Source organism: Protopterus annectens, chromosome 7.part0, assembly GCF_019279795.1.
Source record: "Protopterus annectens isolate FY-2018-M chromosome 7.part0, PAN1.0, whole genome shotgun sequence".
Taxonomy (NCBI): Eukaryota; Metazoa; Chordata; order Ceratodontiformes; family Protopteridae; genus Protopterus; species Protopterus annectens.
In genome coordinates this window covers 882,414,126-882,440,223 of record NC_056739.1, presented here as the reverse complement: position 1 = coordinate 882,440,223, position 26,098 = coordinate 882,414,126, and the positions used below count along the sequence as shown (strand labels likewise).

At 44.4% G+C, this 26,098-nt stretch overlaps 1 protein-coding gene across 1 annotated transcript in view; it reads left to right on the top strand.

The window, feature by feature from the left end:
* Positions 1-26,098, top strand: part of LOC122806764 (sorting nexin-1-like) — a 1,692,021-nt gene that overhangs the window by 997,411 nt on the left and 668,512 nt on the right. The window contains exon 11 of the mRNA XM_044077461.1: positions 4,234-4,439. Within this exon, the coding sequence (XP_043933396.1) occupies positions 4,234-4,439 (206 nt within the window). The remainder of the gene's footprint in view (positions 1-4,233; positions 4,440-26,098) is intronic.

Here is a 26,098-nt window from a genome sequence, read left to right as displayed (position 1 = left end):
CTAGATTTAAAAGAAGCATACCTGCACATGCCAATCAGGGAATCTTGCAGAAGATACCTACGCTTCAAAGCAGCCTACTTGAATTATCAGTTCTCTGCACTGCCCTTTGACTTATCTACTGCGCCCAGGGTATTCACAAAGTGCCTGGCTCCAGTTATTGCATTTTGCAGGAAAATAAATATTCAAATGTATCCATACCTGGACGATTGTCTAATTCAGGCAGAAAACCAGGACATACTTCTAAATCATCTGGCATTTGTAAAAAGGTTTCTGACTTGTCTGGGGTACACCATAAGCGAAAAGAAATCACAACTGGTACCGTGTCAACATATTACATTCCTGGGTGCAAGCTTGAATACAACTGCCCAGATGGCTTTCCTCACACCAGAGAAGCAAATTCATTTGATAACTTACTTCAAATAAGTGACCACAAAAACCCTGCTATCTGCAAGACAAACACTGCAAGCCTTGGGGTTCATGGCCTCCTGCATTTTTCTAATTCCATATGCAAGACTGCATATGAGGAAACTACAGTGGTACTTAAAAAGTCTATGGAGTCAACATTGTCACAGCCTGGAAGCAATGATTCATATCATACCTTTCCTACACCTGGAGTTCCATTGGTGGGCAGAGGCCTGCCACCAAAACAAGGGACTGCCATTCACACTACCCCCTGCCGCACAAATCCTAACCACAGATGCATCAGACTATGCATGGGGGGCTCACCTGGCAGGGAAGTGCATTCAGGGCAAATGGAACCCAAATCAAATGGACCTGCATATCAATCAAAAAGAAATGTTAGCTGTACAGAATGCTCTGACAGCCCTCAAGGACTACATTCTTCCAGGACAACACCACGGTTATGTGGTACATAAACAAGCAGGGGGCTACACATTCCTACCCCCTCTGCAGACTAGCCATGGCATTGTGGAACACAGCCTTGAGCTACCAAGTGCACTTACAAGCTCAATTTCTTGCCAGGAAAATTGAACACACTGGCAGATGGACTAAGCAGAAAACTCATGGACCCACATGAGTGGCAACTGGAACCAAGGATTTTCAACATGTTGACAAACAAATGGGGAAGCCCAGACATAGATCTGTTTGCCTCCCTCCAGAACTACCAGTTGGACAAGTTTTGCACAAGGACTCCCCACAAACAAGCATGGAAAGTGGATGCTCTCTCCTTCAGCTGGAAAAACCTATCAGTCTACGCCTTTCCCCCTCTGCCTCTGCTCTCCAAAGTTCTGCTGAAAGTCAAACAGGACAAACCAAGGATGATTTTGATTGCTCCAGACTGGCCACGTCAACACTGGTACCCACTCCTGCACAGTGTTTCGCAGGTATTTCCATGGCACCTGCCTCCGACTTCTTCCCTGCTGTCTCAGCAGGAGAACCAAATTCTGCACCCTCAGCTTCCAACATTAAACCTTGCAGCCTGGCTAATCACTTAAATTCACACATATCATCCCTCAGCAAGCCTGTGATGGATGTCATCTTGGAGGCTAGAAGACCTAGTACTAGAAAATCTTATGCTGACAAATGGAAAAGATTCTGTGCCTCGAGCCAGTCTTTAGGGATGAGCACAGCAGCACCCAATATACCTCAGATTTTGCAAAACTTAACTGAGATGCTTCACAAGGGCCTGTCTTTTTCCTCTGTTAAAATCCACTCCTCGGCTATTTCAGCTCACTATAACACAGAACCATCCCTCCTCTTTCATCGTTTGCTCAAGCAGTATCTCAGAGGGTCAAAGTACAAGACCACCCAGGAGGGCTCCTGCCCCTGCCTGGGACCTTAATTTGTTTTGGAGAAGCTCACCCTACCTCCTTTCGAGCCAGCTGCTATTGCAGACTTAACATTTCTTTCTTGGTAAACAGCCTTCCTTTTAGCAGTTACTTCAGCTAGAAGGATATCTGAATTAAATTGAAGGCCCTTATGGCAGTGGAGCCTTTCATCATCTTTCATGCGGACAGGGTATCTCTCAGGACCAATCCATCCTTCATGCCCAAGGTGGTTTCCAGTGTGACTGTTAATCAGTCCATTCATTTGCCATCCTTCTTTCCCAATCCACAGAACAAAGGGGAACGGATTCTGCATTCCTTGGATGTGCACAGGCAATTTAGATTCTACTTGGACAGGACTAAATCTCGAAGAAAATCTGAACAATTGCTGGTAGCATTTGCTACAGGGGCAGAGAGGAAGGCTATTTCAAAACAAACCATTTCCAAATGGATAAGCCATTGCATTCATTTCTGCTATAAGCACCATGGAAAACCTATCCCCCAGAGGATCAGATCTCACTCCACCAGGGCTGCATCTACTTCTGCAGCCTTTCTCAGAGGTGTTCTACCAGGGATATTCTAGAAGCTGCTACCTGGAGTTCTGTTCATACTTTCACCAAGCATTATCATTTACCAATTTTCTGTAAATCCAGAGCTGGCTTTGCCACTGCCGTCTTGCAGGGCCTTATAGCTGGCCCTAATGCTGTATAAACTCCTCCTTCCAACCATAGCTTTGGGAATCTACCCAAATGTAATGACTACAACAGTGAAACACGAAGAACATAGTACAGTTGTGTACATTTACCGTAAATTTAGATGTGCGAGTGTATTCACTGTTGCAGTCCTGGTTACCCTCCCTCCAGCCCCCTACTTTTCTTTGGCTATACCTCTGCTTTCCTTTACTATGCTTAAAAGCCTTTTTGGTGTATTTGCTTTTGGTTGGAGGTATAATTTTGTTTTTAATTTTATTTGTTCCCCATTAGGGGGGCACCTGACATCTGGGGCAAGAAAAACTGATGTAATGCCGTTGGCTGCATGTTTTATACCCCTGACGTCCTGTCGTCATGGAAGAAGGGACAGCAACCGGTGCAGGACCCAAGACTTTGTTAATCAGGCCGACTGAGGGCAACCTGCCAGCAGATTACCCTAATGTAATGACTGCAACAGTGAATACACTCGAACATCTACATTTATGGCAAGTGTACACAACTGTACTGTACTCTACCATAAATCTGTACCAGTAATATTTTGTTGATATTTCCACAATGAAAGTTTTTGTTCAGTTAAGTGGCCATTTCTTAATGCCTTCATTGTACATCACAAATCTCTACTTTTTTCCCCAAGCCCAGATCAGAGTAGTGCTCAGCATAGTTCTAGCTTAATGAGATGAGGATAATTTTTCCCCACCTAAGGGATCTGTCCACTGTTTGCAGTTCGGTACTTACCGCTAAATGTTTGCTGCAGGGCATCACATATAAAATTGGTGCAGTTATGTAACTTACTAACAGAATGTTTTTTGAAACTGTTTTGTAGCTAGTAATTTTTCTTGCCCTGGAATCAAGATGGGCTTTGAACCTGTTAGTTTTGACCCATTGAAACATTCTGCATTTAGTAATCAACCATCAGCCATGTACCAGAGACTCTCCTCAGTCACTGTGGGCCAGTATCCCACTAGTAGTGAAATCCTGATTTTTAGCAGTTGGGAGAGCTGTGTGGAGTGGAGGTAGGGGGTGTCCTGGTGTGTTGCCATCCTGACAGCCATGGAAGGCTTTTTTGGTATGTAAGAGAAGGTAGATCTTGATACCGATACCACTGCAGCTTTAGTTCCCTATTGCTGAGCACTTGACAGCTTGCATTTTGATTGTGGTTCCCCCTCAGTCTCAACTGGCAGCTACCCCAATCACAAACAAAAGCCAACTTATTTCATCCTGGAAAAGGCGAACAGATATATGCCTCTCATTTCCATCTCCTTCTGCCTCGCTGTTTCACCATCTTAGCTACTAATCGAACATTGGTCGTTTTGGGTCATAGTTAAAGTTTCATCTTTCTATGCCAAAGAGCTAGCCAGCCTGGTATTCATTATCCAAAAGTACATCCCTTGTGTAGCAAGAGAGACTTTTTATAGCTAGTGCATGCTAGATGTCAAAAGGCCTTCCAACTGGACAAGAACTGAAGTGAAGTTAGAAGGATAGCGTCTTATGTAGATGATAATGCTAGTTGGAGCAGTCTTCTAGCATTTCAGAAGTAGTAAAATCTGCAAGCTGTCCTAGCACCCATTAAAGCAATGTCCTGTAAGTTCTTGGTGCACAGGCATAGTTTGAATGCCCAGTGTTATGGTGAGTACGTTGCATTTTTTGTTGTAGTAATTCTGTTGAATAGCTATTACTTACTACTCAGAGATAACAGATTACAAAATCATTAAAACTTTTTTTTCTTCTCTCTCATTCAGAACTGTCCACCAATACTGCATTGTTTGCTAAGAGTGTAGCTATGCTAGGGAGTGCAGAAGATAATACTGCATTGTCACGAGCACTGTCACAGTTGGCTGATTTAGAGGAGAAGATTGAACAGCTGAATCAGGAACAGGCCAATAATGACTTTTTCTTGCTAGCTGAACACTTAGGAGATTACATCCGATTGCTTTCTGCTATCAGGGTAAGTGCGTCTCATTCCAGATTTAGTTAAGGGCTTCATTATTGCTGTGATTATTTCAAGAGAAGTACATTTGCATGCTGTTTGTCTGAGCAAGAATTTTACTCTCTAAGGGATCTTCAGTACATGCTTATCTGTGGGGCTGCCCTTCTGAAATACTTGAGTTCATAACTGCATGGATTCCATTTGTTTGATCTCTAACCTTTACAGGGTTTGAGCCTAAACAAAGCCTTTAAAAAGGTAGTTAAATTTAACTTTGGCAATACTGTGCAGATTGCAGTTACAATGTTTCTGTTACAAACCTGGACTACATTATCCTTTTGTTTATTTTGTGCTGACTTAGGCATACTGAAGCAACTCACTGACTTGATGCTATTGCAATAGTGAGAGGTACACATAGTCTCCCTTGCTTGTTAGTGTAGTAGCAAATTGTTTTTGGCCTGTCCAGGCCCTGCAGTTAGGTGTGCACCTCCTGTCTGACACTAATGATCTCAAAGCAAATGCACAACAAATGCTGATTTCCTTTTTGACTCCGTTTAGTATTAGCAGCATGAGACCTGTCACTCGTATTTTGATTTTTATTTATTTAACCTCCCTTCTCACTACTGTGTAGCCTTTAGGCTATATGGGTTGTGTCCTGCCCTGGACACAACAACCAACCAACTTCCATAATCTCTGACTTCTTCCCACACCTTTACTCTGCTGATTGGTCAGGCCTCTGGAGGATGTCAGCAGTCAGAGTGATGCTTTCTTCAGTGTTTTCTTGCCACCTATGAAGAAACAGCTCGGTAGCTTCACAGGAACAGCAGCCGGCTTTTAACTTAATTTCTGGCAAATTTATTCCCAGTGGGGGAACCTTCCACACAGATTTGTTGTTCTTAAAAAAAAAAAAAAAAAAAAAAAATTTATATATATATATATATATATATATATATATATATATATATATATATATATATTTTTTTTTTTTTTTAATTTAGGGCTTTAAGTGGTAGTTCTCCTTTAAGAAACACTGTATTCGTTTGATTATCGGATATTTCATGTCCGGTACCACTGTTTTTAGTGCCAATTAATTTTGGGGCTGTTTTTGTATGAAAATGTACTACTAGTGTAAACTTTGAATTTTCTTTTTGTAAAGTTTAGAGTCTAGCATTGTTTTGAATGGGCAAGGGTCATCATAGGGTGTGTCAGTGTTTGTGTACACTTTGTGTCAACATACTTGCCATTTTTTCCATCAGTCTGCTTTTCTTTCTAAAGAGGTTTTGACAGTTTTTTAGTGTGCGGCCTGCACATTACTGTGAGAAGGGACTTGTATATTTCAGTGCAAGTGTGCTGCTTGTGCCCATTTTGACAACTTATTTTCTGACCGACTTATTCCAGCAGTGGGTATCACCTGTCAGACCTCCTTCTCAGTTGCAGCATGAATACTTACTATACCACTTCTGCTATTCTTTTTCTCACAGTACTTAGAAAAAACAACGTACCAAAGACCCATTGCCAACACTGTGGTTTTAGTCAGTGCCTCAGCTGATAGTGGTTGAATCTGTAGTGGCCATTTATTGTTCCTCAGACCACTCCTTCACTTCTCCAGCTTCCTCTGGTGTATGCCTTTCAGCCACCATGAACTGGGTGTCAGACACATCTTCATTGGCTGTTCCATTGTCACCTCCAGGCATGGGACAACCATCTTTTCTGGACTTCGTATATCAGTGGAAAGCGAAATCTAGATGGGGCAGAAGTGCCTTCTGCAAGTCCATCTTCATCCAGAGTCTTTCCTGCAAAGAAAAAAAGTGCTAAACACTCCACTGAAGACATTGTGTCTGTTAGAAAATATTATTTTCTAACCTTAGTAAGGAAATTATTACAGTCTGTTAATCCTGGTGGTCTGGAGTCATTACCTCAGAATGTCAGCAGAGAAATTCCTGAGGAAAATGTTTCAAGAACATTTTGACATAGACAGAGACAGGGCTTCTCCTGCATATTTCCAAGCCAAATTCTCTGATTCAAAGGAACTGTTATCATCAGCTGCCTACTTAAAATAATTTCCCTTTTCTTAGAAAATAGCAAGGAAGAATGAGGTGTTTTTGTGGGGACGTGGATGTTCCCTTGAATTGAGATGATGATATATGTTACAAGTAGATATGCCTCATTCCACTCCCATACCTCCTATTGTGCCAGCCCTGGAGGATGTCCTGTCTCTCACCCTTCAGTTCCCAAAAAAAGCAGGTAGTCTATAAAGTTTCTCAAGCTAACAAACATTTGTTCTTCCATTTAAGGTCTGATCCTGCAGCAGTTTCTATATCTTCACCAGCTAGAAAGAGGTTATTGGTTTGCACTACTTCCCCTGTGGACAAAGAAGGAAAAATATTGGACAGATATGGTAAGAGAATGTTTTCATGTCCTCCTATTCAATGTTGCAGTATTCTTTACATATAGGTTGTCTTCAGCCCAACGACCCGATGTCCGGCCTGTATACAAAAACCTATAGCCACTGCCAGTACATGGGACAGCACAACGTAGGCTCTGACAGCATCAGCCGTAAAAGGACATCCGTACATGCCATCCTCAGAACTTTGTCGCTGCCATTCAGAAGGTTGATTCTTATGTACAGTCTGCAGTCGGATTCCATGTGTTGCTGCCAGCTTCAGATAAGTACCCCTCTGGGGATTCATTTTATTGCTACTGTCATATGCTGCTGTTCATGTCATTCAGGAAGGGCAAGTGTAGGTGTGGAAGGCAGATTCCACATAAAGATAGCCACAACTTCTGTCTTTTTTGCTTAGGGCCTAGTCATGATTACTGTTCCTGCTCCATTTCTCAGGCCTTCGTGCCAAAGGCTCTGTGTAGCAGTCTTTCTGCCTTAAATCTCTATCTTGAGAATCAGTGACTTAAATGTCCCACTAGAGATGCTATGGAAGGTACTGTGGGTCCTTCGTCCATGCCGAGTTTGAAGCGGTAGGTTTTGTAAAAGCCTTGAAACCTCTTTGGCTGTGCCTACTACCTATGACATTCCCCTTGAGGTCGATGAAGACCCGGTAGTATGTTTGGAGGTTGGGTCCATTTCTTTGGCAGCTACCTCTGGGGAAGCCACCAAGGGTTCAGATCGTAGCATGTCTGAGGCAATGCAGACATCCATACAAGGTGACTTGGGGGAACAGTGGCTTGTGCTGCTGGAGGACTCTGGTGACGTTCCTGCCATTCCGACTAGGGATTCTTTGCAGTGTATGCCAGACGTTAGGCCTACATCAGGTTCCTCCTCTTTGTTCCATCGTACTGAAAGACATGTCAAGAGAAAACAAAAGACCGAACATCCCTATTACCCCTCAATCTGTTTAGGATGCCTTTTCCCAGGGTCTTAAGGCCTTGATGGCTTTGAAGCCTTCTTCTCTCCCCCTTCCTGCCTTCACTTCTATGCAGGTTGCTTGGATCCCGGGTTCTTTCCTCCGATTCTGAGAATTCCTCCTCTTATGAAGACTCCCTTGCGTACTCCACCTAAATTACTTTCCCTCTGGAATATGCTTTTCCTGAGGAGGAGTCTAATGGGGAGATTCCCAAGTTTTAGAACTTTCATTTTGAGAAACTATTAGTAAGATGAGGGAGTTTTTCAGATGGGATTGCCCCTAGATTTCTGAGGAACAGAAGCGTTATTATGTTCTGCTACAAATGGAGGATGTTCTTCATGTTTCACTGCTGCAGTCATCACATTTGGGTTATTCCTGCCAGGGTAGCCCTCTGCTCCCAAGAGGCCCGATAGATTATGTAAAGTACCAGATGACTGTACGTTTCTGTATAAGTGCCCCTCTGCTGATCCAGCTGTGGTCTCTATTGTTTCTGGTAAATCCTCTCACTTGTCTCCTTCTACCAAGCTTTTTCCTTCTGATAAGGAAAGCAAAATTCTTGAGAGATGGGGTAAGAAGGTATGTACTACTTCTACTTTAACTATTAGAGCTATTAATTACCAGACACACATCTAGATATTTTCTGGCTTTACTTTCTCAGGCTTTACAGGCTTTGGCTCAGTTGCCAGATTCTGTGGTTGTCACAGTTTCTCTCACTTTTGACTGTATCTTGTCCGGTAGCTATACATTACATCAAGTGCTGCCATGATGCTGTAGAGGCATCATCCAGGGCTGCTGCTTCTGCCTCTGTGCTTAGGAGACGTTCTTGGTTATGGCTTCAGTCATTGCCTGAGGACATAAAAGCAAAGTTAGTTGATGCTCCTCTACATAAGTCTGCTCTTTTTGGTTTGGCAGCTGCAGAACTTTTTAAAGCTCTTCAAGAAAAAGGAAAGGGACCAGGCATTAAAACACTTGTTTATCCCAACAGTTCTCAAATTCCATAGGAATTTCCCTGCCAAAACATCCTTTGTTAGGAGACGGGCTCATTTTTCCTCTGCTTCTTCTTTTGGAGCTAGGTCTACGAAATCTACTGGGAGACCCCCTCCCCCCCAAACAAAAACTACTGCTTCTGCTCCTCTTCTTCAGCAGCTCTTTCAGGCCAGGTCCAGTTCTCCATGACAGCCACTCCTGTCTTCCGAGTCATACATCTCTTTCTGTTTGCCTGTCTCTTCCCTTTCCAGCCTAGGCAAAGATCACTCAGGACGGCTGGGTTCTTTCCATCATCCAAAAAGGTTATTTTATGATGTGGTAGATTCTCCCTTCTTTCATGAGGATTCCTGTGCCCCTTCCTGTCAACGTCATCTGTTTCCTCAGGACCTATCTCAGCTGCTTTCCCAAGGCAGTATTCAGCCTGTACCTCTGCTTCAGAAAGGAATGGAGTTTTACTCCAGAATGTTTCTGGTTCCAAGAAAGAGTGGTCCTTGGAGACCAATTCTAGACATCTCCTACTCAAACCCTTTCCTGGTAGTACCTTCTTTCCTGATACGGTCACTTCAGATGCTTTTCCCCATGATTTCTCCTCAATCTTCCATGGCTTCTCTAGATTTCAAAGATGCTTTACCTACATATCCCCATTCACCCTCTACAGAAAATTCATACATTTCTCTGTGGGTTCTTTGCACTTTCATTTTTCTGCCTTGCCTTTTGGTCATTCCACTGTCCCAAGGGTTTTCACAAAGTGCTTGGCCCAGGCCATTGCTTTCTTGAAGGTCCATGGGGTTCAGGTTTATCCTTATCTAGGCAATCTTATTTTTCTGGCCAATAATTCAGACCAGTTGTCTCAAAACCTTGTGAAGGCCATTCATCATTTTCAGTGCCTAGGGTTCACAGTAAATTTCAAAAAATCCAGTCCAACTCCATCTCAGGATCACATCTTTTCAGGGTGCAAGTTCAGGACAGATCTGATGATGGTTTTCCTGCCTGCAGACAAGGTTCTCTTACAGCTTTCATGGAAAGCCTTCTGTCTCTTTCTTCTATTCCCGCCAGGGAATTTCTAAGACTTCTCTGATTCATGTCTTCCACGATTCCCATGCTGCATTTGGCAAAGCTTCACATGAAGAGATTCTAATGGTTTCTAAAGACAACCTGGTCTCAACAGCATGTCAGTATCCAAGAGATGATGGCTCTGATTCTAGCCTTGCAAACCTTTCATCCTCTTCCTACCAGGTCCTGTGAAGATTTTTACAGACAATACCACTGTCCTCTGGTAAAGAAACAGGGGGGGGGGGCAAATCTTACCTTCTTTACAGGTTAACCCTCAATGCATGGGAATTAGCTATCCAATACAAAGTAACCCTTCATGCTATTTACCTACCCTCTGCTCAAAACCCTGTGGTGAACACATTAAGCAGATTCATGACACAATCCCACGAATGGATGCTTTACAGTGATGTGTTGCTGGATCTAGTTCACCAGTGAGATGCTCCAAATCTGGACTTCTTTGCTTCCCCTCAGAACAGACAACTTCCTCTCTTTGTGCCAGGTCCTGCATCCTCTGGCCTGGAAGGTGAATACCATATCTTTCTCATGGAAGGGGATGTTTATTTATGCATTCCCCCCTTTCCCACTAATTCAAAAAAGTCTTGCTGAAAATTCAGCAGGAGAGACCAAAAATCTTGTTGGCGACTCCCTTTTGGCCAAGATAGTATCCTTTCCCTCTTCTGCATTTAGCAAAGGGCCATCACCACAAATTGCCTCAACAGTTGGACTTGCTCACACAAGGCAAGGGATCACTGATTCATCCACATCTGTGAGTTCTACAAATAACATTGTGGGTGATCAATTTTTGATCCCTTTCAGCCACCTTTTTTCATAGGACGTGCTTAGGGTTTTTCAAGAGACCAGGGAACCCAATATTAGGAAATATTACATTAACAAATGGAATTTTCCATCTGGTGCCTTAAAAGAAGTCAAGATTCACTGTCCATGGACATTCAAATTGTGCTTTCTTACTTGTGTGAATTGTTAAATAGTGGCTTGTCATATTCCCCAGTCAAAGTCCACTGTTCTGCTCTTCCTGCTTGTCTGCCATTATTACCTTTATTCTCCAGATTGTAAGTTGAACTTTTTTTCTTTAAAGGTGTACTACACATCAAACCTCCCAGGAAAACCAATGCCTCCTCCTTGGCATCTTAACTGTGTATTGAAGAAGCTAACTCTGGCTCCTTTTGAGCCTGCGGCCTCAGCTCCTCTAAAGTTTTGCACTTGGAAAACAGTGCTTCTGGTAGCCTTAACTTCTGCTAGGTGGGTCTCTGATGAGATTCAGGCCTTGAATAGCATCCCCTCCTTTCTTGGTTTTCCACAAGGACAGGGTGTCTTTGAGAACTAATCCTTCTTTCATGTCTGAAATGGTGAATGAGTTGTCTCTTAATCTATCCAGTTGCCCACTATTTTCCATTCTCCTCACTCCTCTAGTGAGAGGATTTTGCATACTTTAGATGTACATAGGCAACTCATATTTTACCTTGACAAAGGAAGGCTTTAAGGATGTCAAATCAGCTTTTTGTGTCTTTTAATCCCAGAGCTGTAGGTTTACCTGTTTCTAAACAAATGTTTCATCTTGGATTTCTAAAGCTGTTGTGTTTTGTTATGTTTTTCATGGAAAATCACTGCCTTTTTCTGTCAGAGCCCATTCTACCAGATTGGTTGCTTCATCAGGGGCTTTCTTTAAAAGCATGGATACTAATTCCATTTTGGAGGCTGCTACTTGGTCTTCAGTCCATACTTTGTCCAAACATTACAAGTTGGACACTATCTCTAGGTCCAGGGCAGGATTTGCTAGAGCTATTCTGCATGGATTTGTGGAAAAGTCTTCCTCACATTCCTTTTCTGCTTCTTCTACCTTTCTTGGTTCCAACTAAACTTTGGCAATCTCCCATATGTAAAGAACACTGAAACACTGAATAGAAAGACATAGAATAGTTGTGTAAAATCTTACCATAACCATAGTTGTTCTCCTCTTCTATGTATCACTATTCTGTCCCTCCCGTCTTTCCCCCTGCAACTTGCCCCCTTGCTAGGATGACTCCTTGTTTGCCTTAGGACTATTGTTCCTCATGGGGCGTTCTTATTCTGAGGATGGTACATGCGGACATCCTTTTATGGCTGATGCTGTCAGAGCCTACGCGCGATGTCCCACTTATGAACAGTGGCTATAGGCTTTGGTATACATGCCGGATGCTGGGCGGAAGACAACACATATGTAAAGAATACTGCAGCATAGAGGAGAAGGACATCTATGGCTCTGGTAAGATTGTACACAATTATTCTTTCTTCCACTTTGGCATGCATAATTCTCAACTGTCAGGCACATATGTTAGTTTATTCTGTTTTGTGCATATAGTTTGAGAGAACTTATCTGCTGCACTTTTTTGTGAAGGTAGTTCCTTTCTGAATAACATTGTCAATAAACTGAAGTATCAAAACATGCCTTAAAAATGTATGTATGATTGTCTGATACTGAGTCTAGGGCTCCTGTTCCAGTGTTGAGGAGATATGCTTGGGTACATAATCAGAAGATGTTAAGTTGTCAATCTCGCCTTCATTCTTGCTTGATGGGTTCGGAGCCGATCCTCGGCTCCGACTCGGCACTTTGCTAAGCTCGAGAGTCACTTTTACCAGCTCGAGGCAGCCCCATATCTCATGATGCAAGGCGGTAAGTACCCAGATCTCGTTTGCCGCTTCGCTGATGAGGTCCTCCTTTTGCCAGCTCCTGGTAAGTGATTTAGATATTACTGTTTTTGCCCCTTTTTCACCTTAAAACTTTATATTTAACGTTTTTAGTTTAGATTAAGTCCCTTTCTGACTAGAAAATCCCTCACTCCTTAATTATTTTAGTCAGGCCTTCTCCCCTCCCAACCCCCCCCCCCCTTGTTAGGGTGTGTGTGTGTGTGTGTGTGTGAGAGGTTAGTTATCTGATTATTTTTGGGATAACTGTTTCTTGGGACTGTGTTGTGTGTGTGTTTCTGCAACCATGTCCAAGGAAAGGGTCTCGGGCTTTAAGAAGTGTGACTCGTGCTGTCAGAAGATGTCTCTGACAGACGGTCACACTTCTTGCTTATACTGCCTGGGACCTCTCCACCTGCAGGACTCCTGTGCGATTTGTCATTCCTTTAGCCAGAGAGTCCTGCAGGAGAGGAGAAACAAATTGATTTTGAGGGGCCTACTTAAACCGGAGGGCTCTCCGGCTAAGTCGACTCTGAGTAAGACTTCCAAGTCTTCCAAGGCCCAGGCTTCTGTGTCTAAGCCTGCGGCCTCGGTTCCGACTCTTTCAGAGTCTAGATCGGCTCTGGCTGGAGCCGATCCTGGTTTGCACAAACCTTCGGCACCGATGGCTATCGGTGCCGATACTGGTTCAGTCACATCGGTGTCGGCTCCGATTGGTTCCGACCACCATATGGCTCAGGCTTCGGTGTCGGCGCCGACGGCCCGACACCTACTTTATGTCTGTATCGGCTCCGGCGAGCGATGCATCGAGCTTCTGTCGGTGCCGAAAGTCGGCTCGACTGCATCCATGGTTTCGTCGGCTCCGATGGTTCCTTCGAGGAAGAGGTCCAGGTCCCCTTCCTTGAAACCGATACTCTCGGCTCCAGCCTCACCTCTCCTCTCGGATCGGAGCCATTGGAGCCGATCATCTAGGTCATCCAGGCTTTCTGACCATGTCAGTAGATTATTAAAATCACAGGCACTGGCCCAGATGCTACATAGTCCGTCTCAACAGACGACTATTAGTCCACACCCCCTTGCAGTTCCTCCTTCGACTCTACCTCAGAGTTTGGAGCTGGAGTCTTCGGGACTAGTTTCTGCTATGGCTGAAGGACAGATACACCCCCCCTTCTGCTCCCTCAGCCTCTACTCTTATCTCCTCTTCGAGACCTTCCTTAGAGGGATTCGATGGTCGGGCTTCCCTGGTCTCCTCCGAGGGGGTGAGTGGCATCGGACCCTTGTCCGACCCCACTCTTCCCCTTGGAGCCTCGGCCTTGGTGAGCTCGGCTCCGACATCTGCCTCGGAGCCTTCCCTTTCAGTGGGCCCTGGAGTTCCGGTTTCTTCGGAACGGGTTCTCTCGGACCTCCTGGGAGGGAGCCGTGGTGATGAAGAGTGTGCTGGCTACTCGACTCAGCCAGCTGTCTGTTTCCTTAGCTCCTCCCTTCACGGTGCCTGTCGATATCTCTGCCATCTCTCTTGCTCCCGGACCCAGAGATCCTCCGCCTCAGGTTTCCCCACTGGGAAGAACCCCTCTTCCGAGGATTCTCCTGATCAGTCAGGGGATCCTCAAGAAGAGGACTTGTAAGAGGAAACACGTAGACTCCCGAGTCTATCACTTCAGATACCGACTTAGATGAGTCGGAGGGATCCCCAAGATCCCCCTCTGAGGATGTCTCCTTTTCAGACATCCTAGAACTCCTTAAACAGAGGGAAACTGGCCTCCAATAATCCCTGTGAGGATGAGTCTGTATACCTGGAGGCGTTTGGATCTCGGCCCTCCACCTCCTGGGTGTCTCCGCCTTCGACCCCCTTATGCAGGTTATTGCTCGAAGGCTTGGGCTGCTCCTGACTCTGTAGAGCCAGTTCCTAGGAGGCCGTCTAAATTTATTACTGCCCCTTCGGACAAGCAATTCCTTACGAAGGTGTCCCTGCTGATGCCATGGTGGTGGCTGCCACTAAGAAGGAACTTGCAGATCCTTCCGTACCTGTCCATCCTCCTAATAAGGACTCTAGGACCATGGATAGGTATGGTAAGCGGATGTTCTCTTCAGCGACCTTTGCTATGCGCTCGCTGAACTACTTATGTCACTTCACCAGACTCCAAAGTGACATCCTTAAGGAGCTAGGTGAAGTAGTACAGGATCCCACAGCTGCAGGGGCTCAAGAAAAAATTGCTTCGCAGCTAGGAACCCTTAATTCTATTGCTAACTCCTCCATGCGACTGATATCATATGCAGCAGATGGAGCGAGTAGGGCCGCAGGTACAGGTGTGGCTCTTAGACGCCAAGCCTGGATGCGGCTCTGTAATTTTGTAGATCCCTTTAAGGCGTCCTTCACAAACTCTCCCTTTGATGGGTCAGCTTTGTTTGGCCCTCAAGTGAAGGAAACATTGACCAGGTGTGAGCAGGATGGCAAGACTCTTTCTGCCTTAGGGGTCCATTTTTCCACCCCTTCTAGACCTTACCCTAAAGGACAGAAGGGTGGCAAAATGTGGTTCCGCAAATCCCAAGGAGTCACGCCGGATACAGGTGGTCAGTTTCACCCAGGAGGCACAGGGGATAACAATACCAGACGCCGCACTAGAGGCAGAGGGTGTCCACAAAACCAGGGAAGCAGAGAGCCTCTCTGACAAGCCCTTTCAGCATCCCTGAGATGTTGCCCGACTGTCCATCCTTGGAGGCAGTCGGGGAAGACTATCGCTGTACCCAGAAGCCTGGCTTTCCCTCACTCAAGACAGATGGGTACAGTCGATCATATCAGAGGGTTACAAAATTCCTTTCGAGGAAACTCCTTCTCACTCAAATTCCCTTCCAGATGTACCACCCGGTCTAAGGGAAATTGCAGAGTTAGAAGTATTAAAACTTCTACAAAAAAGAGCCATTCAGCCAGTTACAACAGACCATTCAGAGCCCGGAATCTACTCAAGGTTCTTTTTGGTCCCCAAAAGACGGGAGACTGGAGACCAATATTGGATCTCAGCAGACTCAACAAGTCTGTGAGAAAGACAAGATTCGAATGGTCACACTTCAGTCAATTCTGCCCTTCTTACAGAAGGACAACTGGATGTGCTCAATAGATCTTCAGGATGCGTACTATCACATAAAAATTCACAGATGCTCCAGAAGGTTTCTCCGCTTTCGGCTGGGGTCCAGTCATTTCCAATTCAGAGCCCTGCCCTTTGGTCTCACTACAGACCCCAGAGTGTTCACCAAATGTATGGCAGTGGTCACGGCTCACCTGAGACGTCAAGGATTCCAGGTGTTTCCGTATCTCGACGACTGGCTCCTTTCAGCCACCACCAGGCATCAGCTTCTTCAAGCCAGGGATTACACAATAAATCTTTGCACTCAATTGGGCATCTCGATCAACTACGGAAAATCCTCCTTATTGCCCTGCCAGTCTATTACTTTCATAGGCGCAAACTTAAACACTGTTCAGATGTCAGCTACCCTCACAGACCAAAGAATCTCAGATATACAAAGTCACATGAGAATCATCCTAGCCAGCAAGAAAGTACAAGCCAGAATGGTTCTAAAGGTGTTGGGCCTCATGGCTGCGGTCATTACCCTTCTTCCCCTGGCCCGCTTCTATATGCGCCTTCTTCAGTGGATGTTGTTCACTCAGTGGTCTTACCAACAACTTCCGATCGTCACCAAATACCGGTGACACAGATTTGCAAGAATCATCTTTCTTGGTGGATTACTTCTCCCCAGATTCACCAAGGCAGACCCTTTTGTACCCCCAGCCGCGGTAGCCACTGTCACTACGGACGCCTCCCTGATCAGGTGGGGGGGGGCATTATCAGGGCAGGATGGTTCATGGGACGTGGCAACCGTTCGAATACCACCTGCACATAAATGTCCTAGAGATGAGAGCAGTGCTTTTAACGTTACAAGCCCTCAACGACTTTCTTCCCTTGGGGACAATTGCAGTCCACACAGACAACATGTCTGTAGTATGGTATATCAACAAACAGGGCGGAACCAAGTCCTACCCCTTGTGTCGAGAAGCGCTCAGACTTTGGCAATGGGCGATCTCCTCTCATCGGTTTCTGGTAGCAACGCATATCCCTGGGAAAACCAACATTTTAGTGGACAGATTGAGCAGAGCTATTCTCATGCCTCACGAGTGGTCTCTCAAACAATCTATAGTGGAGGAGATTTTTCTAGAATGGGGCCGCCCATGTTGCGATCTTGCTACTCCCAAAACAGCAAATGCCCAGACTTCTTCTCTCTCTTCCCACTGCCAGGCCATCCCCCCAGAGACGCTCTGACCCAGGATTGGCCCCAGGGACTTCTTTATGCCTTTCCTCCCTTTCTGCTGATTCCACAAGTAATCCAGAAAGCCACCGTTTTGAGAGCCAAAATGATTCTCATTGCTCCTTATTGGCCTCGACAAATTTGGTTTCCGTTCCTCCATCGTCACCTTTTGGTGCAGCTGTGGCATCTGGACCCAGTGCCAGACCTTCTGATTCACCAATCGGGTCAGCTGCGCACCGGTCTATCCCTTCTCTCAACCTCACAGCATGGTTGCTCCACTTCCTTCCTTAGCCAGGCTTCATATGATCTCTAATACTGTTAGAGACATCATAGTAGCTTCCCTAAAATCCTCCACTAGGAGGATTTATACTAGCAAATGGAAACGCTTTTCTTATTGGGAAAAAGCTAAAAATATTGATCCCTTTACTGCTCCAGTACAAGCAGTTTTGGATTTCTTTGCGGAAATCTTTCACGCTCTTCTTCCACGGTCAAAGTTCAGTTGGCTGCTATCTCGAACTTTCATGTCTGGTTCGCAGATCACAACATTATGTCCCACAGGCTTTGTAGAGCCTTCTTAAAAGGAATTTTTCTCCTGAAACCTCCAGTCAGGAGTCCTCCTCCTCAATGGGACCTAAATTTAGTGCTGACATCCTTGATTCTTCCTCCCTTCGAGCCAGCTGTTTCATGTTCCCTGAAATTTCTTTCATGGAAAACTTTATTCCTGGTTGCTATTACATCGGCTAGGAGGGAGTCTGAACTTCATGCTCTATCTGTTCGCCCCCCCTATTTAGTCTTCCACAAAGACAGAGTATCATTGAGAACTAATCCGACCTTTTTGCCTAAGGTCGCCTCAAAGAATAATTTGAATCAGCTATTGATCTTCCTGTATTTTTCCCAAACTACTCAAACAGATGGGAACAAAAATTACATTATCTTGATGTTCACCGCCAACTCAGATATTATTTGGACAGAACAAAACAATTCAGGAAATCTGATCAGCTCTTTTGTTTCTTATGCTGATAACAAGAAAGGCCTTCCTGTCTCAAAAGTGACCTTATCTAGATGGCTTTCTTCTGTCATCTCTGAAATTTATCAGCTCAGGGAAAACAGCTGTGCTTGAAACCTAAAGCGCATTCAACCAGAAGCTTAGCCACTTCCACAGCTTTTCAAGCTAGACTTCCATTAGACACTATTTGTGCAGCAGCCACTTGGGCCACTCCTCATACCTTTGTTTCCCATTACAAATTGGATTTGGCCTCCAGGGACAGAGCCAGTTTTGGCTCTACAGTTCTCAAGAGTCTGTTCCATTGAGCCACCCAGGATAGAGGTGCTAGGGACGCGGTCCCATCAAGCAAGAATGAAGGCGAGATTGACAACTTAACATTGAGAAGTTATGTACCTACCATAACGTTCCATGTTGTCTTCTCTCGCCTTCTTTCTTGCGACCCTCCCTCCTTCCCCCTGGCCTGGACAGACCTTTCTCTCTACAGGGAAGTATGCTTCTGAAGACCATACAGTGCTGGACCTCCTACCATCCTTCAGGCTTTTTTCTCTTCTTCTTTCTTCCTTTTGGAAGTTATTTATGCTAGGTGTTATTGCCTATAGTCATCAAACGAGATCTGGGTACTTACCGAATTGCATCATGGGATATGGGGCTGCCTCGAGCTGGTAAAAGTGACTCTCGAGCTTAGCAAAGTGCCGAGTCGGAGCCGAGGATCGGCTCCGAACCCATCAAGCAAGAAAGAAGGCAAGAGAAGACAACTAACATGGAACGTTATGGTAGGTACATAACTTCTCATTTGCTGATGTGATGGTCTGCAATGTTAGTCAACTTTAGATAAGAAGGGTTACGGTTTGGTTTGGCCTGTCTGCTGCTCAACTCCTCAAACATTTTGATGAGAGATGGAAGTTGATAACATGGAGTTGCTAAGATTTTCTGCCCCCCCCCCCAATAAATCTGATTTTCCTTTTAAAAAACAGAACACGCAATCCTTGCCTTCTCAAACCAAACCTAGAACAAAAAAGCGATGGCAGGAGGGGAATAACAAGCAACAAGGACCTTTTCCAAAAAAATTTCAGTCTAATACTCCAAAATAACACTGCCAGCATTCTTTCCCCCCTTTCCCACCTCACCTGCCCCTTCTCTCCAAACCTGCCCTAGCAACTGGCTCTTTACATTCCTGTTTGGCAAAAGATTGAAGACTATTTGGATGCTAAAATTAGATCAGGAGGGCTAATGTTACTGGATACAAATACCTCCTTTCAGAGGAAATGCCTTCCCATCCTCTGAACCAAACGGAGTTGTTTTTTTTTTCTAGTTCTTCAGCAGTGACTCATCCTAGGAGTCATAGAACTGGTGCATTTAGATCAAAGGGGTAAGAAAGAACCACCTTGGAGACCAGTTCTAGATCCTTCCTTTATGAATCTGCATGTGAAAGTACCAAAATGAAATATGTTGATCATCAGAATCTGTTTCCTCTCATCCTGTAAGAGAATTTAATGGTAGCATTAGATCTAAAGGATGTATATCATCATATTTCTAGCCACATATTCTTTGCATTATCCTTTGGGCTATCTAAAGCTGCAAGCATATGAACAAAATAGCTCCAGTCATAATCATAACTTGTTGCAGACTCACTGTCATTCACATATTTCCTTTTTAGATGACTTTATCTTTTGTCTAGTTTTATTTTTTTTCCAGATGCCAAAAGTCCTTGTAATGGGTTTCTTTGCTTCTGACCAGTTTAGGGTTCCAGGTAAATGTTCAGAAGTCTTGGTTGACCCCGTCACTCAGGATTATCTTATTAGTTTTTATTTACTGACACCTCTCAGCAAAAAGCTTTTTGACACAGGAGGAGGTGAACTTTTATTTGGAAACTTTCATGAACTTTTGCAGTTCATCTGACTTTTGCAAGAGAATTTCTCAGGATCCTAGGATTCATAGCTTTAATGATTCTTGTATTTCCTTTTACCAGGTTACACTTGAGAAACATTCAGTGTTGTAAAGAACACATTGACCCAACGTCTTCATTCCGTGGTTTTTATCAAAAAGGAGCTGCACTACTGGAGACCGCAAATGGCACTAAGTCCAGGTCCCCCCTTTTCTCTTCAGATTTCAAATCAATCTGTAACTAAAGATGCCTCAAATTTTGCTCAGGGAGTAGTTTCTATGGGGGCTAAAGTGTCTGTGGAATTCCTCAGAAAGACCAAAGCATATAAATGTTAGAAATGTTGGCTGTGATCCATGCCTTAGTCTCTTTATCTTTGGTCCCCTGGACCTCTTTTGGTGATTTCAAACACCACCACGGTGATGTAGAACTACAGCATTTCTTAATCCTCCAAGCATCTTAGAATCTGTCAGAACAAAATGTAGTGGCAGTCCAGCAGAGCAGGACCAGAGCAGACCCTCACAAATGGAAATTGAACGCGGGCGTCTTCCAAAAGTTGATCTTGTGGGGAACACCTCAAGTAGATCTGTTTGCCTCCTTTCAAAACAGACAACTGAATAAATTCTGCTTCAGGACTTGAAAACGAGACTTGAAAGCCGATGCATTTTATTTCCTGTGGTAAGGAAACTTCCTTTAAGCCTTTTCACCCATTCCACTGATACCTTTGGTAATTCTGAAGATTAAGAAGGGCTTTCCAAATATTGCATTGACCTCTTTTGGCCCAGGCAATATTGAATGTCCTGACTGAGGTCACTGTTGCAGTGTTCTAAACAGATGAGTTTTCGCCACTGATGAAATTGTACATGGGCAATCAGCACAAGCTTCCTCACACACTGGACCTACTCACACGAGACAAAGGGAACTTGAAAATGCTGTAGTATCATAAATCTTCATCCAACTGCTTAATGACTCAATTCTGATACATTTTAGGCAACTCTTTATGGGAATGTGCTTCTGGTGTTAAAGAAAACCTACTGCAAGGAAATTTTATATTGGCAAGTGGAAAAGATTGTCTCATCAGTGCCTAGTCAATAACCATTCTGCCATCTGGGAGATGTTAAACAAGCACACTACCTTACAGGCATGTGGATCGTAATGCCCTGCTACCCTTCCTCTAGCAGTTTGCCAAAGCTCAGAGACCCTTCCACTTCCTGTTTGTTGGTGTGATGGGCCAATCACCTGCCAGTAGAGGGACGGTCTTTCAGACCCACAGACATTGACCCTTTCAGTTTTCTAGTGTCATAGTATAAGGATGTTTTGGAACCCTGATGCTTACTCAATCTCCTCAGCTGCTGAGCTTAGCTTAAGAAAGTTTTTGGGTTTCATTTACTCCCTTTGCTTTTTTAATGCTGGTGCTTGTAGTGTATTCTGCTGCTTTGCTTTTTTTTTTGTGATTGAAAAAAATGTATGTACTTGGGGGTTTTACTCTTAACTTCAGTACAAGACTTGTACTGTTTATTATAAGCTAATACTTGCTTTCTGTGGATTTTCAACCCCTTTGATGTATTTTATGGCAATTGGTGAATGTTTAACTAAATTTCTGTACTAAGGTCATTGTAGTACAGTCCCTTTTATTGCCTGGTGCTTCCAGAGCTGCAATTAAGTTGCTTATGTTGTTTCAGTTGATTAAAAACTTCATTTGAAAGTTTTGACGGGAAAATTTTGTTTTTGCAGCTTTTCTCTTTTGATTATGATTATTTGGGGTGATTGAGTAGGTTTATAGCATTTTAAATTATTTTTTTGAATATATCATGATTTTTGGTAGCATTTTGTATGTTAAACATTGTTGACTGGAATTGCTCATAAATTTGTACTTTATTCTTTGTCTAAGGTTGATGTTCTTCATTCCACATTGCTGCAGTCCTAACTATTGGGTAGTCCGCTGTCCAGTCGGCCCGAATACCAAAGTATATGGCTGACGTCGGTCAGGGCGCATTAGACTGACGTCAGTACGTCAGGGTACTAATGCGCATGACCGACGTCATATCCTCAGTCTTTTTTGCCGCGTGGTCCGATGCAGAAGCAATTTTGCGAGTGCAGGTTGGCGTTCTGAAAGTTTCTGAAGTCAGAGTTTCAGACCGAGATCAAAGTTGGCTAAGTACCCGTTGGGAATATTTTGGTTTTTCTTGCCTCAGTATTTAACCGGATGTCAGAAAAAGTGAATAACTGTATTTCTTGTGGGAAACAGATACCTCATAGGGATTACCATACTTTGTGTATACCTTGTTTAGGGCCTGAGCACGGCGTTGTTGGATGCCGCTCTTGTGCTAGATTTAACAAACGCACTATTAAGAGAAGGTTAGACTGTGCCAGGTTAGTTTTTGAGGCGTTGTAATTATAAAATGCCGTCGGAGGCTCCGGCGCCGCTTCGCAAAAGCGCCAAGGACAAAGCAGCAAAGCCTAGAGTGGAAGAACCGACAGTCCCAGGCGTGGATCTTTAGAAGGCTCAGTGGGCGGAGGTTTTGCCAGGTGTTTCTTTGGAGTCTCAGGGGAGAGACTTTACTGTTACAGGATGTATCTCAAGGGAAGTAGGCCAGGCTGAGGGGCTTCTCAGGTGGCTGTTCTTCCCTCTCTTCCTAAGGTGGTTAGAGCCTCCCTTCTGTTTCCAAGGCTTCTTTGAGAGGCAGGCCAAGTTTAACTTCAGTGGGGGTTTCTCCTAGTGCTTCAGGGTCTTTGCCTAAGAAACATATGCTTAAAATGGCAGAGGATTTGATTACTATGATTAGAGGTTCTATGCCCCCTCCTGATAAGAGGCCTAGGGTGGAACCTGAGTTTGAGAGTTTTGAGCAATGTTCGGAGGCTTCTGAGTCTCGGCTGAAGACTTGCAGGAGTATCCTCCTTATTCTGATTCTGATAGGACCGACTCTACGCCTCCATCTTCTCCTCCTGAGGATTTTTCATTTTCAGAGACTCTGCATTCCATGAGGGAGCATTTTAAATGGGAAGGTCAAGATTTCTCTGATTCCAGGAAAGAGGCTTAGGGAATTCTTGTTTTACCCCAGCATAGGCCTTTAGCTATACCTCCTGTTCTGAATGTGGTGGAAGATGTTTTTGCAGAGGCTTCCCTCAATCCTGATTCTTTGCCTCCTGCCCCAGTTAAACCGGATAGGTACTATAGGGTGCCTGAAGCTCATAAGTATCTTTTTAAGAGTCCTAGGGCAGACCCGGAAACTGTCTCTCAGGGGCCTAAAGGTGTGAAGGCCTCTGTTGTTAAAAATCCTGTTCCTCCTGATAAAGAGGCAAGGGCTTTGGATAGATGGGGAAAGAAAGTGTATACTTCTTCCACTTTAGCCATGAGGCGTTGAATTGTCAGTTTCACATGTTAAAATATCAGAATTATCTCCTTTCACAATTGAAATCTAAGGTGGATGCTCTGGCAGAAGGTATTGAGTGTAAAGAGTTGCAGGATTTATTTCATGTGTCTGAACAGGTGGGTAAACATTCCTTGCAATGTGGTTTTGATGCTGTGCAGGCCTCCTCGAGGGTGGCTGCCACTGGTTCTGTTCTTCGTAGGCATGCCTGGTTGAGAGATCAGAATTTAGCTGAGCATGTTAAAACAAGGATTTTGGATGCTCCTTTGCAGTCTGATGTGTTGTTTGGTTTAAGCCTGTGGAAGCAGTCTTAAAAGAAAATGGAGACAAGGCTAAGTCTATGCAAGAGCTGTTAAGGATTTTTTGCAGAGTGCAGCCTCCGAGTTTAGTAGAAATTGGCCTACTAAGGGATGGACTTATCCTGCTTATGATTCCCAAGTCTAGGGGTAGGTCTAAGGCGTGGTAGGGAGCAGAGCTCAAGGTTCTTTTAGGCCTAGGACAGGGAGTTCCCTGCTCCAGACTTTCTGGTGAGGGCAGGGGTCCAGTCCTTTCGTAAGCAGACCCAATGACCTGCCTTTTCAGCTTGCCAGTACATTCTCGCCTGGCAGCACCTTTGGGAAGGAAGGCTGTCTCTTTTCAAAGAAAATTGGGATTTAATTACCCAAGACAGATGGGTTCTGGATATCATTCACCACGCTTACAGTTTTTATTTCCATACCATGCCTCCTTTCAAAGGCATGCCAGACATTCTCCTCTACAAGACAAGAGGCTCACAAGCAAATTTCTCTGTTGCTCCACATAGGGGCCATTCAGCCAGTTCCTGTGCCAGAGAAGGGGCCTAGAGTTTTATTCTCGCCTGTTCCTGGAGTACGAAGAAGGGGAATACGTGGGAGAGTAATTTTGGGGTTTATCTATCCTCAACACTTATTTGGACATTCCCAAGTTCAAATGTTGGCACAGTTACAACAGCTTTTACCTCTGCTGGGCAAGGATCACTGGATGGTAACTTTAGATCTCAAGGAAGCTTACCTTCATGTGCCTATAAGACTAAGTTGCAGGAAGTATCTGCGTTTTCAAGCTGGAAATTCCCATTATCAGTTCTCTGCATTGCCCTTTGAAGCATCCACTAAGCCCAGAGTATTCACAAAGGTTCTGGCTCCAGTGATAAGCTTATTTCAGGACTAAAAGGGAATTCAAATCTATCCTTACTTGGGGCGACTGCTGATTCTAGCTCAAGAAAGGAAGACCTTCTACAGCATTTGGATTATGTCATAGCAGTGCTAAGATGCCTAGGGTATTCTGTGAGACGAAATAAAGTCGAGTCTAAGAGTACCACTCTCAAGACATGCTTTCTGGGTGTGAGACTGAATACACAGCAGCCCAGATGGCCTTGCAACCCGGACAAACAAAAGAATCTTTCCGAGGTTACTTCCATCAATAGCTATCTCTTCCAGTCAGGGCTGGCTGCAAGGACAGTCCTTCAAGACCTTAGGGTTCATGGCATCTTGTATTCTGGTGCTTCCCAATGCCGACTGCATGAGAGAAGCTGCAGCGAGTATCTCAAAAATGTATGGACACAGCACTGCCAGGATTTGGACACTGTCATTCAAATAATACCTTGCATTCAAAGAATTTTTGTAGTGGCTCCAGGAATGTCCACCTAAACAAAGGGACTCTCTGCTTGAAGCCCGGTGACCAGGCCGGCGAGATCAGATTCTAACTTGACAGATGCCTCAGAACCCCATTTGCTTGGGGAGCTCATCTAAATGGAAAGTGGATACAAAGACAAGTGGCCTGCCAGACCTGCAGCATCTACATATCAACGCCGAAGGAGATATTGCATGATCGAAGTTTGCATTGTAAATGGCTTTCAAGGGAGTTAGCACTAGCTTCCAGGGCAGGTGTTGATTCTAACAGACAACACAACTGTCATGTGAGTACATCCAACAAACAAGGGGAACACACATTCTACCCATTGTGCGAGCAAGCAGCGTTTATGGAACTGCGCGCTCCGGCACAACTAACTCTTCAGGCAGGTTCTGCGGGGCACAGAACTCCTTAGCAGATCGTATTAAGCAGACCAAATCATGGATCCCCACGAGAGCAAACTGGATCTTCATATATTTCAAATTGACAGTGTCATGGGGGAACTCCCAGACATGAATCTGTTCGCTTCTCACTAAACCACCAGCCAAGTTTTGCACAAAGAGTTTTCATCACACAGCTTGGAAAGTGGTCTGCTCTTTCTTTCAGTTGAAATCTTCATGTGTATGCTTTTCCACCTCTGCTCTTCTCCCAAGGTGCTTCTAAAGGTCAGACAAGACAAGCCAAGGATGATTTTAATAGCTCCAAATTTAGCCTAACGCACTAATTTACCCGTGCAGGGTCTAGTGAGAAGCCTCCATGGCCTTTACCCTTGATTCCACACCTGTTGTCTCAGAGGCGGTCCTGCTCAATGTCGGCTTCAATCTCTTCATCCTAACAGCTATGGCATATTCTGTTTTGAAGACAACAGTCTCAACCTCCAACAAGTTTTAAATGTCATGATTATAGAGCCAAGCCTAATTACAAGGAAATTATGCTTAGAAAATGGAAGATTTTATTTTGGGTACAGCAAACAATTTGGAGATTTCACGAGCCTAATTTGAGGTGTGGCTCTTCAGCTATCTTCTGAATTATTGGACAAAGAAGGTTTACATCTTTCTCTTCCATTAAGATTCATGCTGCAGCAATTTCAGCTCACTATGACCTTGACCCACCATTGTTTTACATCCTTTGTTGACAATTTCTTAGAGAACCGAAATATCGAACCCCCGCGTGAGCTCCCTACTCCTGCTTCAGGATCTCAATTTTGTTGGAGCTTACTCTACAACCTTTTGAGCCTCTTGACTACTACTGAATGAAATATTTTGTCATGGAAGACTACGCTTTTTTGTTGTACATTACTTCACCCGCAAGAAGGGTTTCTGAGTTACAGACCCTTATAAGCGGTAGGCCTTTTGATTTTCATAAGGATAGGGTATCTTTACATGCCGATACTT